The sequence below is a fragment of the Pogoniulus pusillus genome, unplaced genomic scaffold, assembly GCF_015220805.1.
Source record: "Pogoniulus pusillus isolate bPogPus1 unplaced genomic scaffold, bPogPus1.pri scaffold_64_arrow_ctg1, whole genome shotgun sequence".
Classification (NCBI taxonomy): domain Eukaryota; kingdom Metazoa; phylum Chordata; class Aves; order Piciformes; family Lybiidae; genus Pogoniulus; species Pogoniulus pusillus.
Window position 1 is genome coordinate 522,897 of NW_026974714.1, and position 17,341 is coordinate 540,237.

A 17,341-nucleotide genomic window follows, 5' to 3' on the forward strand; every position below is an offset into this window, starting at 1 on the left:
TCAGGATAGTTGGTGGGACATGGTTTAAGCCCATGGTGGTGGTGAGTTGATGATTGGGCTCAAGGATCTTAGAGGTCTTCTCCAACCCAAATGGTTCTGTGACTCTAACCCCCTAAGGCTGATCAATACTCCACTGCCTGCTGGCTGCAGGCCTGCTGGTGGCAACCCAACTGCTGCCAGCTGCTGGATGGAGATCATCATAGGATGGAGATCATCATAGGATGGACACCATAGGACAGAAGCCATAGGTTGGACATCATAGGATGGAAATCATAGGTTGGACATCATGGGATGAAAGTCACAGGCTGGACACCCTAGGACAGAAGTCACAGGATGGACATCATAGAATGGAAGTCATAGGATGGACACCATAGGATGGAATCATAGGTTGGACATCATAGGATGGAAGTCATAGGTTGGACATCATAGGATCATTAAGGTTGGAAAAGACCTTTAAGAAGACCTCAAACCCTTAAGGAACTCACTCAGGAAGCCAAAGGTGCAGACAGACCCAGAGACCAGCCCAGGTGGGCAAAAGCTGAAGGATGAAGTCCTTTTGTGATCCAGTCAAGGCTGGAGCAGAGGAGGCTCCCAGGGGACCTTCTTGTGGCCTGCCAGGACCTGAAGGGGGCTCCAAAAAAGCTGGGGAGGGACTTTTGAGGCTGTGAGGGAGTGGCAGGACTCGGGGAGATGGAGCAGAGCTGGAGGTGAGGAGAGTGAGGCTGGAGGGGAGGAGGAAGTTCTGCTTCATGAGAGTGGTGAGAGCCTGGCAGGGGTTGCCCAGGGAGGGGGTTGAGGCCCCATGGCTGGAGAGGTTTGAGGCCAGGCTGGGTGAGGCTGTGGGCAGCCTGAGCTAGGGCAGGGTGTCCCTGGGCATGGCAGGGGCTGGCACTGGCTGGTGCCTGTGGTCCCTTCCAGCCCTGACTGATTCTGTGATCGCTGCTTGATCACTGCCACAGGCGCCAGAGCTCCTCAGCTGCTGCCATTCCTCCTCCTCCTGTCCTCCTCCTCCTCCTCCTCCTCCTCCTCCTCCTCCTCCTCCTCCTCCTCCTCCTCCTCCTCCTCCTCCTCCTCCTCCTCCTCCTCTTCCTCCTTCTCCGCCCTGCACCACAGGTGCAAGGAAGCAGCAGGAGAAGCCTCTGGAGCAGAAAATATTCCTGGGAATTTCCTCTTCCCCTTTGAAGGTTTCCAAATTTTTGAAGAGCTGAACATTTTTTCAGGCTTCTCATTTCCATTTCAGATCTCCAATTTTTTAAGAGGCTTCAACATTGAAGGCTTCAAATCTCTCCAGAATTTAAAGTTTTGAGGTTCCTAATTTTTTTTCAGAGCTCAAATTTTTAGGAGACTTCAAATGTCAGAATTTTAATGGTTAAAGTTTCAATTCCTTTCAGAGCTTAAATTTTTAACAGACTTCAAATTTTAAAGGTTCTAAATTCTTGAAGGACTCAAAATTTTAAGGTTTCTAATTTTTTTGAAGAGCTCAAATTTTAAAGGTTCCTAATTTCATTTCAGAGCTCCAATTTTTAACAGACTTCAAATGTCTGAATTTTAATTATTAAAGTTTCAATTCTTTTCAGAGCTCAAATTTTTAACAGACTTCAAATTTTCAGGGTTCTAAATTCTTTAAGGGCTCAAAATTTTAAGGTTCCTGATTTTTTTTGAAGAGCTCAAATTTTAAAGGTTCCTAATTTCATTTCAGAGCTCCAATTTTTAAAGAGGCTTCAACCCTGAAGGCTTCAAATCTCTCCAGAATTTAAAGGTTTGAGGTTTCTAAATTGCTTTTTAGAGCTCCAATTTTTAGCAGACTCCAAAATTCTTCAGAATTTAAAGTTTTAAGGTTCCTAATTCTTTTCACAGCTCAAATTTTTAACAGACTTCAATTTTTAAGGCTTCAAATGTCTGAATTTCAATTATTAAAGTTTCAACCTTTTTTTTCAGAGCTCAAATTTTTAACAGGCTTCAAATTTTAAAGGCTCCAAATTCTTTAAGGGTTCAAAATTTTAAGGTTCCTGATTTTTTTTGAAGAGCTCAAATTTTAAAGGTTCCTAATTTCATTTCAGAGCTCCAATTTTTAAAGAGGCTTCAACCCTGAAGGCTTCAAATCTCTCCAGAATTTAAAGGTTTGAGGTTTCTAAATTGCTTTTTAGAGCTCCAATTTTTAGCAGACTCCAAAATTCTTCAAAATTTAAAGTTTTAAGGTTCCTAATTTTTTTCAGAGCTCCAATTTTTAGCAGACTTCAAATTTTTAACAGACTTCAAATGTCTGCATTTTAATTATTAAAGTTTCAATTCCTTTCAGAGCTCAAATTTTTAACAGACTTCAAATTTTAAAGGTTCTAAATTCTTCAAGGGCTCAAAATTTTAAGGTTCCTGAATTTTTGAAGAGCTCAAATTTTAAAGGTTTCTAATTTCATTTCAGAGCTCCAACTTTTTAAGAGGCTTCAACCCTGAAGGCTTCAAATCTCTCCAGAATTTAAAATTGTGAGGTTTCTAAATTGCTTTTTTTGAGCTCAAATTTTTGGCAGGCTTCAAATTTATTCAGAATTTAAAGTTTTGATGTTTCTAAATTGGTTTTTAGAGCTCCAATTTTTGGCAGACTCCAAAATTCTTCAGAATTTAAAGTTTTAAGGTTCCTATTTTTTTTCAGAGCTCAAATTTTTAACAGACTTCAAATGTCTGCATTTTAATTATTAAAGTTTCAATTCCTTTCAGACCTCAATTTTTTAACAGACTTCAAATTTTAAAGGTTCCAAATTCTTGAAGGAATCAAAATTTTAAGGTTCCTGAATTTTTGAAGAGCTCAAATTTTATAGGTTTTTAATTTCATTTCAGAGCTCAAATTTTTAAAGAGGCTTCAATGTTGAAGGTTTCAATTCTCTCCAGAATTTAAAGGTTTGAGGTTTCTGAATTGCTTTTTAGAGCTCAAATTTTTAGCAGACTCCAAAATTCTTCAGAATTTAAAGTTTTGAGGTTCCTAATTCTTTTCACAGCTCAAATTTTTAACAGACTTCAATTTTTAAGGCTTCAAATGTCTGAATTTCAATTATTAAAGTTTCAACCTTTTTTTTCAGAGCTCAAATTTTTAACAGGTTTCGAATCTGAAGGTTTCCAAATTCTTTGAGGACTCAAAATTTTGTGACTTCTATTTTTTTTTTTTAAGTTTTAAGGTTTCTAATTCTTTTTTCTTGAGCTCCAATTCTGAACAGGCTTCACATTTGAGGGCTTCCAAATTTTTTAAGGGCTCAGATTTTTGAAGGTTTCTAATTTGATTTTAGAGCTCAAATTTTGAAGAGACTTCAATGTTGAAGGCTTCAAATGTCTTCAGAATTTCAATTTTTAAGGTTTCTAAACTTTTTTTAGAGCTCAAATTTTTAGGAGACTTCAATTTTTAAGGTCTCCAAATCCTGTAAGGTCTCACTTTTTAAAGGCTTCTTGTTTCTTCAAGAGGTCCAATTTTTAGGAGACTTCAATTTTTAAGGCTTCAAATGTCTGAAGTTTAATTGTTAAGGCTTCAAATTGTTTTTTAGAGCTCCAATTTTGAACAGGCTTCAAGTTTGAAGGTTTACAAATTCTTTAAGAGCTCAAAATTTGAAAGTTTCTCATTTTATTTTAGTGCTCTAATTTTAAAGAGTCTTAGAGTCACAGAATCAGTCAGGGTTGGAAGGGACCACAGGGAGCAGCCAGTGCCAACCCCTGCCATGCCCAGGACCCTGCCCTAGCTCAGGCTGCCCACAGCCTCACCCAGCCTGGCCTCAAACCCCTCCAGCCATGGAGCCTCAACCCCCTCCCTGGGCAGCCCCTGCCAGGCTCTCACCACTCTCATGCTGCAGAACTTCCTCCTCCCCTCCAGCCTCACTCTCCTCACCTCCAGCTCTGCTCCATCCCCCCCACTCCTGCCACTCCCTCACAGCCTCAAAAGTCCCTCCCCAGCTTTTTTGGAGCCCCCTTCAGGTCCTGGCAGGCCACAAGAAGGTCCCCTGGGAGCCTCCTCTGCTCCAGCCTGCACAGCCCCAACTCTTCCAGTCTGTGCTCATAGACTTCAATGTTTGAGCCTCCAAATCTCTTCAGAATTTCAATTTTTAAGGTCTCTAAATTTTTTTAGAGGTCCAATTTTTAGGAGACTTCAAATTTTAAGGCTTCAAATGTCTGAATTTTAGTTGTTAAGTTTTCAAATCGTTTTTTAGGGCTCCAATTTTGAACAGGCTCCAAATTTGAAGCTTTCCAAAACCTTTAAGGACTCAAAATTTTAAAGTTTCTTAATTTGAAGGTTTGAAATTTTTTTTTTAGAGCTCCAATTTTTAGCAGACTTCAATGCTGGAGGCTTCAAAGGTCTTCAGCTTTTAAAGCTTTGAGGTTCCTGAATTTTTTTTTGTTAGGGCTCCACTTTTTAACAGGCTTCAAATTTGAAGCTTTCCAAATTTTTTAAGAGCTCAGAGTTTTGAAGGCTTCTAATTTGGTTTTAGAGCTCCAGTTCTGAAGAGACCTCAGTGTGGAAGGCTTCAAATGTCTTAAGAAATGAAAGATTTAAAGGTTCTAATTTTTTTAGAGCTCAAATTTTTTGGAGGCTTCAAATTTTAAGGTCTCCAAATCCTGTAAGGACTCAGTTTTTAAAGGCTTCTTGTTTCTTCAAGAGGTCCAATTTTTAGGAGACTTCAATTTTTAAGGCTTCAAATGTCTGAAGTTTAATTGTTAAGGTTTCAAATTGTTTTTTAGAGCTCCAATTTTGAACAGACTTCAAAATTTAAGGTCTTCAAATTCTTTCAGGACTCAAATTTTAAAGGTGTCTAATTAATTTTTTAGAGCTCCAATTTTAAAGAGACTTCAATGTTTGAGGCTTCAAATGTCTTCAGAATTTCAATTTTTAAGGTTTCTAATATTTTTAGAGGTCCAGTTTTTAGGAGACTTCAATATTTAAGGCTTCAAATATCTGAAGTTTAATTGTTAAGGCTTCAAATTATATTTTAGAGCTCCAATTTTGAACAAGCTTCAAATTTTAAGGTGTCCAAATTCTTTCAGGACTCAAATTTTAAAGGTTTCTAATGGACTTTTTTTTTTTAGAGCTCCAATTTTAAAGAGACTTCAATGTTTGAGGCTTCAAATGTCTTCAGAAATTCAATTTTTAAGGTTTCTAAACTTTTTAGAGGTCCAATTTTTAGGAGAATTCAATATTTAAGGCTTCAAATGTCTGAAATTTAATTGTTAAGGTTTCAAATTGCTTTTTAGAGCTGAAATTTCTAACAGGCTTCAAATTTTAAGGTCTCCAAATCCCTTAAGGACTCAAATTTTAAAGGTTTCTAATTTTGGTGGTTTTGTTTTTTTCTAGAGCTGAAATTTTGAAGAGACTTCAATGTTGAAGGCTTCAAATGTCTTAAGAAATGAAAGATTTAAAGGTTCTAATTTTTTTAGAGCTCAAATTTTTTGGAGGCTTCAAATTTTAAGGTCTCCAAATCCTGTAAGGACTCAGTTTTTAAAGGCTTCTTGTTTCTTCAAGAGGTCCAATTTTTAGGAGACTTCAATTTTTAAGGCTTCAAATGTCTGAAGTTTAATTGTTAAGGTTTCAAATTGTTTTTTAGAGCTCCAATTTTGAACAGACTTCAAAATTTAAGGTCTTCAAATTCTTTAAGAGCTCAAAATTTGAAAGTTTCTCATTTTATTTTAGTGCTGTAATTTTAAAGAGACTTCAATGTTTGAGGCTCCAAATGTCTTCAGAATTCAAATTTTTAAGGTTTCTAAACTTTTTAGAGGTCCAATTTTTAGGAGAATTCAATATTTAAGACTTCAAATGTCTGAAATTTAATTGTTAAGGCTTCAAATTGTTTTTAGAGCTCCAATTTTTATCAGGCTTCAAATTTGAAGGTTTCCAAATCCTTTAAGGACTCAAATTTTTAAGGCTTCTAAATTTCTTTTTAGAGCTCTAATTTTTAACAGGCTTCAAATTTCATAGAATCACAGAATCAAGCAGGTTGGAAGAGAGCTCCAAGCTCATCCAGCCCAACCTAGCCCCCAGCCCTATCCAGTCAACCAGAGCATGGCACTAAGTGCCTCATCCAGGCTTGGCTTCAACACCTCCAGCCATGGGCACTGCACCACCTCCCTGGGCAGCCCATTCCAATGCCAATCACTCTCTCTGACAACAACTTCCTCCTAACATCCAGCCTAGACATGCCCTGGCACAGCTTGAGGCTGTGTCCCCTTCTTCTGGCAGCAGAGCCCAACCCCACCTGGCTACAGCCTCCCTGCAGGCAGCTGCAGGCAGCAATGAGCTCTGCCCTGAGCCTCCTCTGCTGCAGGCTGCACCCCCCCCAGCTCCCTCAGCCTCTCCTCACAGGGCTGTGCTCCAGGCCCCTCCCCAGCCTTGCTGCCCTGCTCTGGGCACCTTCCAGCACCTCAACATCTCTCTGCAATGGAGGAGCCCAGAGCTGGACACAGCACTGCAGGGGTGGCCTGAGCAGTGCTGAGCACAGGGGCACAAGAACCTCCCTTGTCCTGCTGCCCACACTGCTCCTGAGCCAGCCCAGGATGCCAGTGGCTCTGCTGCCCACCTGGGCACTGCTGCCTCCTCTGCAGCTGCTCTCTACCAGCACCCCCAGGGCCCTCTCTGCCTGGCTGCTCTCAGCCACTCTGGCCCCAGCCTGGAGCTGCTTGGGGTTGTTGTGGCCAAAGTGCAGAACCTGCCCTTGGCCTCTGCCCACCCATGCAGCCTGGCATGGTGCCCCTGCAGGGCTCTGCTACCCTCCAACAGCTCCACAGCTGCTCCTAGCTTGGTGCCAGCTGCAAACTCACTGCTGCTGGACTCAATCCCCTGCTCCAGATCATCAATAAAGACATTGAACAGGACTGGGCCCAGCACTGACCCCTGGGGAACACCACTGGTGCCAGCTGCCAGCTGCATGTGGCACCATTCACCAGCACTCTCTGGGCTCTGCCATCCAGAGAAGCTTTCCAAATTTAATTGTTAAGTTTCAAATTGTTTTTTAGAGCTCCAAATTCGAACAGGTTTCCATCTTTAAGGTTTGCAAATCCTTTAAGAGCTCAACTTGTTAAGGTTTCTTCTTTACTGCTGCCTCTCAGCTCTCCAGTGCTGAAGGGAGCAGCTGCAGCTCTGTCTGCTGAGGGTGCTGGAGGCTCTGGAGCAGGTTGCCCAGAGAAGTTGTGGAGCCTCCTTGTCTGGAGACTTCCATGCCCCACCTGGATGTGTTCCTGTGTGGCCTGCCCTGGGTGCTCCTGCTCTGGATGCTCTCCAGAGGTCCCTTCCAGCAGCATCACTCTGTGAGCTCACAGACAGCAGCGCCAGAGGAAGCTGCTTGGGGAGGTGGGGAGGGACTGGGGGGGGGAGATGGCAAATTTACCCTCTTGAGTCATTAAATGAGAGATGATTCATCTTTGCCTGAGCCACCCAAAACACAGGGAGAAGGGGAAAAAACACCTCACAGCTTCTGGCCCTCAGAGGAAGGAATTCTGGGTCCTGGTTTTCTGTTTGCTTTGTACCTCCAACCTCTGCTGCGCTGAGAGCAAAGTGGAGTGGAGTGCAGGAGGCTGCAGCTGGGAGGGGAGAGGTGCAGGAGCACAGTCATGTGCTCCAGCCCCTGCCATGCCCAGCAACAGCTCCACCAGCACAGGCTGCTCAGGGCCTCAGCCAGCCTGGCCTGGGATGGTGCCAGGGAGGGGCAGCCACAGCCTCCCTGAGCAGCCTGTGCCAGCCTCTGCCCAGCCTCACTCCCAACAACTTCTGCCTCCTCTCCTCTCTCCCTCTCCCCTCTCCCAGCTCCAAGCCATTGGCCCTCTCCTGCCCCCCCCAGCCCTTCTCCCCACTCCCTCCCCAGCTCTCCTGCAGCCCTTCAGCTCCTGCCAGCCTGCTCCAAGCTCTGCCTGCAGCCTTCTGCTCTGCAGCCTCAGCAGCCCCAACTCTGCCAGCCTGGCCCCACAGGGGAGCTTCTGCAGCCTCTGCTGCTCCTGCTGGCCTCCTCTGGAGCCTCTCCAACAGCAGCTCCAGGTCCTTGTGGTGCTGGGGGACTCCAGGACTTAACTCAGGGCTGTCTCACTGCATCCAGACTGCCATGGATCTGTGCAGATGGGATCCTGCAGAGCACTTCCCATGGGGATTCCAGCAGGCAGAGTTCACTCTTGCAGCTGATTAAATCTTGGGCAAAGTGGATTGTGTTTATGAAGGGAGAGTTGGGAACAGCCCTGGAGCTTCCATTTCCATAGAAGCCACTGGAGCCAAAGCAGTTCCCATTCCCACAACCTCTCCTCCTCCTCTTGGTTGTTTGTTTGTTTGCATCCTGCTAGAAACTCCAAAGCTCCAAACGCTCAAAGCCAAAGTGGAAGGAGAAGGATTGGTGAGAGAGGAGAGCTGGGACAGAGCTCAGTGGTGGATGGCAAAGTCCTCCCCTGGACAAAGGAATTGGGCAGAGCTTTGCAGCCCCTTCCTGGTGGGGGTTGGGATTTGTTTGGTGACAGCAAAAATCAGTTTGCAGAAGGAGGATTTTCAGGAGAGAGATGGAAATAGAGGTGAAAACAAAAGGGATGAAAATAGAAGTGGAAACAAGGGGGATGGCGATAGAGGTGGAAACAAGAGGGGTGGAAACAGGAGGGATGGAAATGGAGGTGGAAATAAGAGAGGTGGAAACAAGAGGGATGGGAATAGGGATGGAAACCAGAGGGATGGAAATAGCAGTGGAAAAGAGGGATGGAAGCAGGAAGAGGGATGGAAGCAAAGCCACAGATGGAAGCAAAAGTAGGAATGGAAAGAGAAAGAGCCTGATGTAAAAAAACAGGGATGGGAGCAATAAAGAGAGAAGGAAGAGAAAAGCAGGGATGGAAGCAAAAACCATGGATGGGTGCAAAAACAACGATGGGAGCAAATAAAAGGGATGGGAAAAACCCCAGAGATGGAAGCAAAAAATAGATGGGAGCAAACCCAGGGATTGAAGTGAAAAACAACAGGGGGGGAAGCAAAAAAAAACCAGGGGTGGAAGCAGGAAACAGAAGGAGGGATAGAGGAAAGAACAGGGGTGGAAACAGAAGGAGGGATAGAGGAAAGAACAGGGGTGGAAACAGAAGGAGGGATAGAGGAAAGACCAGGGATGGAAACAGAAGGAGGGATAGAGGAAAGAACAGGGATGGAAGCAATCATGGGGATGGAATCAAAAGCAGGGATCAAAACAAACAAAAAAAGGGATGGAAGCAGAAATCAGGGATGGAGGCAAGGAACAGGGATGGGGAAAGAAAGCAGGGATGGGAGTAAAAAACAGGGATGGAAACAAGAACAGGGATGGAAGAAAAGAACAGGGATGGGGCAAAAAAGCAGTGATTGAAGCAAAAAAAAACAAGGATGGGAGCAAAAAAACAGAGGTGGAGGAAAAAACAAGGATGGAAACAAGAACAGAGATGGAAGAAAACAACAGGGATGGGGGCAAAAACAAAGGGATTGAAGCAAAAAGACAAGGATGGGAGCAAAAAAGCAGGGATGGGGCAAAAAAAAAAAGGGTCTGGAAACAAGAACAGGGCTGGAAACAAGGACAGGGATGGGAGCAAGGACAGGGATGGGAGCAAGGACAGGGATGGAAGCGAAAAAATGGGGATGGGAGCAAAAAATAGGGCTGGAAACAAGCAAAGCAGGCTTGGAAGCAAGAGTGTTCATGCAGGTGGTGGTGACAGAGAGGGGACCACGCAGCACACCCCCAAAACTCCCAGGGCAGACCAAGTGAGTGCAGGGCTTGGCTCTTCCCTGGGCAGAAGGCGCTGCAGCTTCCCAGAGCCCTGCTGGTGGGAAGAGAAGGGGCCAGAGCAATCCTGAGGGATGAAGTTTTTCCCACGAGGAAGGCGCTGAGTGACAGGCAGCTCTGAGCGGTGTTTTCCTCCCCGTGCCGCGGGTGACTCACGGCAACTTTCGACCGCTTTGATATGGAGCTGAGCCTGGCTCCAGAGGCGGCAGCAGGCGACAGTTATTCCCGACCAATGCCCCTGTTGCTCAGAGGCTGCTGTGTGATTTCACAGGGTGTGTGTGAGCAGTGAGTTCACCCCGCAGAATGCTGTCGGACATGCCAAGCCTAATTAACCAGGGAGAAGATCCACCTCAGCCAACCCATCCCAGTCTCATGCATGCATAAAAGGGCTCTCCCGAGCTGGTGGAGAGCACAGGTTCATCTTTCCTGCCTTTCCCTCCTCCTCCTCCTTGCTCCAGGCCAGCACCTTTGCTCCTTTCTCCTTGCTGCAGCCTCCCTCCCCGCCCCGGAGCCAGCCATGTCTCGCCAGTCCACCGTCCGCATCCAGAGGGGCAGAAGCGGCTTCAGCGCCGCCTCGGCCGTGGTCCCCAACTCCTGCAGGACCAGCTTCAGCTCCTGCTCTGTCACCCGGGTTGGAAACTGCAATGCAGGCAGTGGCTTTGCTAGGGTTGGTGGTGGCTTTGGAAGCAAAAGCCTCTACAACGTTGGTGGATGCAAGAGGATCTCTGTGGCTGGCCGGGGTGGGAGCTTCTATGGATCTGCAGGGCTCGGTGCGGGTAGTGCCTACGGTGGGGGCTTTGGATACGGTGCCTTTGGTGGTGGCTTGGGGGGCCCTGGATTCCCAGCTGGGGGCATCCACGAAGTCTCCATCAACCAGAACCTCCTGAAGCCTCTCAACCTGGAGATCGACCCCAGCATCCAGCGGATCCGGAAGGAGGAGAAGGAGCAAATCAAAACCCTCAACAACAAATTCGCCTCCTTCATCGACAAGGTGAGCCCAGAGCTGCCCTAGGGAGCTGCTCTGCTCGGGGTGAGGACTCTTTTCTTAGCTGCTTTCTGAGTTCAGAAGCTGAGCAAGAAGGAAAAGAGGTGAGGAATGGGACTGGAAGATGCCCAGACCCCTGAGAGTGCAGGGACTGGTCCCTGCTGGAACCAGCCAGCACTGCAGGTCCTCCTTGGTGACTGCTCGGTGGAGCTCACAGGCAGTGGGGCAAAGCCAAAACAAAGCCCTGGAAGGCAATTCCAGCCCATTGGAGCTGTTGGGCTCCCTCCATTGAGCATTAGAGGAGCCCTGAGAGCAGCTTCTCAGGTGGTTTAAACGAGATGCAAGTAACCCATGTGAAAACGACCAGGAAAGGGACCCCAGGAGTTGGCAGCAGGGAGAAGGAAGCTTCCCATCGCTTGGACACTTCAGGCCTCAGGGCAGCACCAGCAGCACCTTTGGGTCCTTAGCTCCAAGCACCTGCCACTGCCTGCCCACTCCACCTCCATGCTAACTGTCCCAGGTGCAACAAGAAGAGCCCCTGCCTGCTTTCTGCTGTGCTTCAGCAGCTCCTCCTTGGGTTTTAGGGCAATGCTGCACTGTTTGGGAGCTGCTCTGGGCTGGGGGAGAGCTCTCCTGGAGGGAACGAGAAAGGCTACTGGAACATGGAGCCCCTGGGCTGCTCCTTACCCCTGGGCTGCTCCTTACCCCTGAGCTGCTCCTTACCCCTGGGCTGCTCCTTACCCCTGGGCTGCTCCTTACCCCTGGGCTGCTCCTTACCTGGCTTTGCCTGCACTCCTCATGCCAGATGCCACCAAGTGCTTGCACCTTGCCTTGGTGGAGCAGAGCAATGAAGGGGCCAGGAAATCAGGAGGCACTGCAGAGCCTGGGTCCCTGCAGCCAAGCAGCAAACTCCTGCTTCTGCCAGATGAGAACTGGGCTATGAAACCCAGCAGGAAGGAGAACTTCACCTCCTCAGCTAGCTCCAAGAGGCCACATTTGCCAGGAGGAGCTCTCCACAGTCTCTTTCCAAAGCACTTCAGGCTGGTTCTGTTGCAGGTCAGATTCCTGGAGCAGCAGAACAAGGTGCTGGAGACCAAGTGGAGCCTGCTGCAGGAGCAGGGGATGAAGACAGTCAGGAACAACCTGGAGCCACTCTTCGAGACCTACATCAACAACCTGAGGGTTCAGCTGAACAGTTTGCTGAGCGACAAGGGCAGGCTGGAGGGAGAGTTAGTCAACACACAGTACCTGGTGGAGGACTTCAAGAAGAAGTAAGTCCCTTGAGCTGGTGGTCTCCTGACCTAGGTGGGTGCAGCTTTCCTCCTTCCAACCTCCTTAAGCCACCTGAGGAGGATCCAGCAAAGCCCAAGATAGGCTGGAGGCAGAGTTGGTCACACACAGCGCCTGGCTGAGGGCTTCAAGAAGGAGTAGGTCCCTTGAGCTGGTGGTCTCCTGACCTAGGTGGGTGCAGCTTTCCTCCTTCCAACCTCCTTAAGCCACCTGGGGGGGATCCAACAGAGGCCAAGACACAGAAACTGCCAGGGGTGAAGCTCGTGACGAACGGTAACGGAGTAACAGATCCAAAGCACAAACATCTAGGGAATAATTTATGATCAAAGCCTTATTAACTTAATTACCTTCTGAGAGGGAGTAAATTACATGGCAGGGGCTGAGAGTTTCAGGTCAGCACGCTCAGGTTGCTGGAGAGAGGCAGGAGGAGGATGAGTAATGGGGCAGAAAGAGGAGAGCTTCTCAGCAGGCTTTTGGCTGGGCTCGTGGTGAGCAGCTGCCCCGGGAGCAGGCTCCTGGGCTTGTGCTCAGAGGAGAGGCACTGCAAGCAGGACTGCTCTTGAGGAAGCTCCTTGCAACAGAGCAAAACCTTCCCTCCCCACCCCCCTCCTCTGGGACCTGCCTAAACAGATGCTCCTCTGCCTCCCTCCCGCAGGTACGAAGATGAGATCAACAGGCGCACGATCGCCGAGAACGAGTTCGTGACGCTCAAGAAGGTCAGAGCCAAGGGCAGGGCAGCTCCTCAGGGCTCTCTGCAGCTCTTGCCCCCTCTCCATCTCTCTCCAATCCCACTCAATCCCTCTCCAATCCTCCTCAATCCCTCACCAGCTCCCCTCAATCCCTCACCACCCCCCCCTCCATCCCTCTCCAATACCCCTTCATCCCTCACCAATCCCCCTCCATCCTTCTCCAGTCCCACTCAATCCCTCACCAAATCCTCTCAATCCCTCACCAAATCCCCTTCATCCCTCTCCAACTCCCCTCCATCCTTCTCCAGTCCCACTCAATCCCTCACCAAATCCCCTCCATCCCTCACCAATGCCCCTTCATCCCTCTCCAACTCCCCTCCATCCCTCACCAAATCCCCTCCATCCCTCACCAATCCCCCTCCACCCTTCTCCAGTCCCACTCAATCCCTCTCCAACTCCCCTCCATCCCTCACCAAATCCCCTCCATCCTTCTCCAATCCCCCTCAATCCCTCACCAAATCCCCTCCATCCCTCACCAACCTCCCCTCATCCCTCACCAATCCCCCTCCATCCCTCACTCATCCCCCTCCATCCTTCACCAATCCCCCTCCATCTCTCTCCAAGCCCCCTCCATCCCTCACCAATCCCCCTCCATCCCTCTCCAAGCCCCCTCCATCCCTCCCCCCCTCCCCTCTATCCCTCCCCATCCCCTCCCCACCCCCACATTCCAAAGGTTCTGTTCCTGCAGAGGAGTTTCCTCTCCCTGACTTGCTAAGGGGAGTTTCAGTCACCTCCTTTGCTCCTCTCCTCCAGGATGTTGATGCTGCCTACATGAACAAGGTGGAACTGCAGGCCAGGGCCGATGCCTTGACCGAAGAAATCAACTTCCTGAGAGCCCTCTACGAGGCTGTGAGTGGAGGCACTGCCCAGGGCACCTCACCCCTCGCCCAGGAGCTTCCCTCCCTCCTTTCCTCCTAATTTCTTCCCCCCAGGAGATGCTAAATCCTTCCCTCTCTGGAGTTACACCACCAGCCTGAGCTGCCTAGATAAGGATCTGTAGCCTCTCCCAGGTCTGGGAGGATGAGAGGGCAGCTCCCAGGTGGATCTGCTCCCCAGCTGCTCGTCTGCTTCGCAGGAGCTGTCTCAGATGCAGACGCAGATCTCCGACACCTCTGTGGTGCTGACCATGGACAACAACCGGAACCTGGACCTGGACAGCATCATCTCAGAGGTCAAGGCACAGTATGAGGACATTGCCAACAGGAGCAGGGCTGAAGCAGAGTCCTGGTACCAAACCAAGGTGAGGAACCAGGGTGGGAGCTCTCTGCTGTCCTCTCCCTTCCTTGCCTTGAGCAGATAAAGGAGGACCCCTCCAGGAAAGCCTCCTCTTGCATGGTGCACTGCAGCACCCCAGGCTTGGGGGGGAGAGGGGGGGCCCAGGTACCTTGATTACTGCCCCAAAGATGGGTCTCACTTTGCCTGCTTGTCCCTCTGTCTGTGGCAGTATGAGGAGCTGCAGGCCACGGCAGGCAGGCATGGGGACGACCTCCGCAACACCAAGCAGGAGATCTCGGAGCTGAACCGCCACGTCCAGAGGCTGCGCTCCGAGATCGACAGTGTGAAGAAGCAGGTAAAGGGCAGCAGCAGCCCCAGCTGGCACCCACTGAGCCCCTGACCCCCGAGGGAGGGGAAGGAGAAGGTCAGAGGTAACCTAAGCCAGGGCTGCTCAGTTGGCTCTTCCCCCTGTCAAACTCGGAACTGTCCCTAGGGATGGAGATGGCACAGAAGGACCTGGAACCATTCTGTGAACCTGTGAAACTGCTGCAGGTCCAACGAGGACAGGCTGAGGGGGTTGGGGCTGGAAGAAAAGGCTGCAGGGGGAGCTTAGAGCAGCCTGGCAGGAGCTGAGGGACTCCAGGAGAGCTGGGGAGAAGGACTGGGAGTGCCAGGATGAGAGGGGATGGGTTTGAGCTGGGAGAGGGGAGAGGGAGAGAGGAGAGGAGGAGGAAATTGTTGGGAGTGCAGGTGGGGAGAGCCTGGCCCAGGCTGCCCAGGGAGGCTGTGGATGTCCTCTCCCTGGGGGTGCTCAAGACTAGGTGGGATGAGGCCCTGAGCATCCTGTGCTGGTGGGAGGTGCCCCTGGGCACGGCAGGGCTGGGGTTGGATCCAGATGACCTTTAGAGTCCCTTCCAGCCCCAAACCATTCCGTGACTCTGAGAGGGTTGCCCTGATGGTGCTGGGACAGGACCCTGTGGTGTCAGAGCAGGTAAAGACCAAGTCCAGGCCCAGCTGAGCAGGACCTTCCCCCTGCAGTGTGCCAACCTGAAAGCAGCCATCGCGGACGCGGAGGAGCGCGGGGAGATGGCCCTCAAGGATGCCAAGGCCAAGCTGGCAGAGCTGGAGGATGCCCTGCAGCAGGCCAAGGCTGACCTGGCCAGGCAGCTGCGGGAGTACCAGGAGCTGATGAATGTCAAACTGGCTCTGGACATCGAGATTGCCACCTACAGGAAGCTGCTGGAGGGAGAAGAGTGCAGGTGGGTGGGAAGTGAGACCCTTCTTGGCCTGGCACTGCAGGGACCAAGCAGTGCATCTCTGGAGGTGCTGAGCAGGGCAGCAGGTGGTGGGGAGGGGAGGTGGCAAGGGTGTCCTGCTTGTCAGAGGTCAGAAGGTGGAGGAAGCACCTCCAGGCTGTGCCAAGGTTCTGCCTTTCTGCCCCAGAGGTCTCCAGGAAATGTTCTTTCTTCTTCCCCCCAACCACCCCCAGACTCCTCATCCTCCTCCCTTGTGTTCTGCCCCCCACAGGCTGGCTGGAGATGGTGTCCCAGTGAACATCTGTGAGTGCCTCAAGAGCTCAAGCTTTGGGCTCTCTGCACCAAGAGCCTAACACCCAGAGAAAAGCTCCTCCTCCTCCTCCTCCTCCTCCTCCTCCTCCTCCTCCTCCTCCTCCTCCTCCTCCTCCTCCTCCTCCTCCTCCTCCTCCTCCTCCTCCTCCTCCTCCTCCTCCTCCTATCCCTCCTCCTCCTCCTCCCTCCCCCTTCCTCCTACCCCTCCTCCTCCTCCTCCTTCCCCTTCCCCTCCTACCTCCTTCCCCTTCCCCTCCTGCTTCCTTCCCCTTCCCCTCCTGCTTCCTTCCCCTTCCCCACCTCCCCCTTCCCCTCCTCCCCCTTCCCCTCCTCCCCCTTCCCCTTCCCCTTCCCCTTCCCCTTCCCCTTCCCCTTCCCCTTCCCTTTCCCCTCCTCCATCTCCATCTCATCTCCCTCTCTCCCTTGCAGCTGTGACCAGAACAACAGTGGGAACAGGCTATGGAGGAGGAAGCAACCTCAGCATGGGAGGAATCTGCAGCATGGGGAACAGCTTCAACTGTGGGAGTGGTCCTGGGCTGAGCAGCAGCACCCTGGGTGGTGGCAGCAGCTCCAGCGTGAAGTTTGTCTCCACTTCCTCCACCAGGAGAAGCTACAGAAGCTAAAAGTTGCCTTCCAGACACCTTGGGTGGCCAGAAGACACCTTCAGGCTGGTTCTTCACTTGAGCCCAGTGGGGGCCAGCAGGATGAGGGCCACCTAAACCCTCTCTCTTGTCACAGCTCCTCTCCTGAGGAGCTCCCTCTCCGCTGCGTCGTCTCCCGCGCCTCGTGTGGGGCTCTGCTGCTGGAGCCTGACCGAGTCTGGCACTTTGCAACCTGCTTTGTCCCAGCTCAGCACTGTTGTCCTTTTGGGGGGGGTTGTGTGGATTGTTTTGTTGCTGGGGGAGGGGGCCCAGAGTTTGTACATAAAATGTGTCCTGTGCCTTTGCCTCTCCTCCCTCGCTGCTCTCTGTCCAATAAAGATGCAAGTTGTCATTTCCACCCCAGCTCCTCTGCGCTGCCTCTACCAGGAGGAGGAGGAGCAGCCCCTGCCAGTGCAGGCAGCCAGCACTGCTGCCAGGGCCCTGCCCAGCTCCAGACCCTCTCAGCTCTTGCTTTGTCTTTCACTCCTCAGCCAGTCACCAGAGGTGTGCCCCAAGGCTCAGTGCTGGGCCCAGTCCTGTTCAGTATCTTTATTGATGCTCTGGAGCAGGGGATGGAGTCCAGCAGCAGTGAGTGTGCAGCTGGCACCAAGCTGGCAGCAGCTGTGGAGCTGTTGGAGGGTAGCAGAGCCCTGCAAAGGGACCTGGCCAGGCTGCATGGGTGGGCAGAGGCCAAGGGGATGAGATTGAACAAGGCCAAGTGCAGGTTCTGCACTTTGGCCACAACAACCCCAAGCAGCTCCAGGCTGGGGCCAGAGTGGCTGGAAAACAGCCATGAAGAAAGGGCCCTGGGGGTGCTGATAGACAGTAGGCTGCAGAGCAGGCAGCAGTGCCCAGGTGGGCAGCAGAGCCAATGGCATCCTGGGCTGGCTCAGGAGCAGTGTGGGCAGCAGGACAAGGGAGGTTCTTGTGCCCCTGTGCTCAGCACTGCTCAGGCCACCCCTGCAGTGCTGTGTCCAGCTCTGAGCTCCTCCATTGCAGAGAGCTGCTGAGGTGCTGGAAGGTGCCCAGAGCAGGGCAGCAAGGCTGGGGAGGGGCCTGGGGCACAGCCCTGTGAGGAGAGGCTGAGGGAGCTGGGGGGGTGCAGCCTGCAGCAGAGGAGGCTCAGGGCAGAGCTGATTGCTGCCTGCAGCTGCCTGCAGGGAGG

At 50.7% G+C, this 17,341-nt stretch overlaps 1 protein-coding gene across 1 annotated transcript; it reads left to right on the top strand.

Annotated features, from left to right (window-relative positions):
• The first annotated feature begins 10,162 nt into the window (after positions 1-10,162).
• On the top strand, positions 10,163-16,534 carry LOC135174437 (keratin, type II cytoskeletal 6A-like). Its single transcript, XM_064141705.1, has 9 exons — positions 10,163-10,719; positions 11,770-11,984; positions 12,659-12,719; positions 13,506-13,601; positions 13,828-13,992; positions 14,197-14,322; positions 15,006-15,226; positions 15,495-15,526; positions 15,965-16,534. Exons 1-9 carry the CDS (start codon positions 10,246-10,248, stop codon positions 16,156-16,158), a joined length of 1,584 nt encoding a protein of 527 aa, XP_063997775.1. The 5' UTR covers positions 10,163-10,245; the 3' UTR covers positions 16,159-16,534.
• Positions 16,535-17,341: the final 807 nt, after the last annotated feature.

What these genes read in the sequence shown, in the direction of transcription:
- LOC135174437 (XM_064141705.1), top strand. Translation starts at nt 10,246, where the DNA reads ATGTCTCGCCAGTCCACCGTCCGCATCCAGAGGGGCAGAAGCGGCTTC. An exon ending in TCGACAGTGTGAAGAAGCAG is followed by an intron (nt 14,323 to 15,005) that starts GTAAAGGGCAGC and finishes TTCCCCCTGCAG; the next exon opens with TGTGCCAACCTGAAAGCAGC. An exon ending in TGGTGTCCCAGTGAACATCT is followed by an intron (nt 15,527 to 15,964) that starts GTGAGTGCCTCA and finishes TCTCCCTTGCAG; the next exon opens with CTGTGACCAGAACAACAGTG.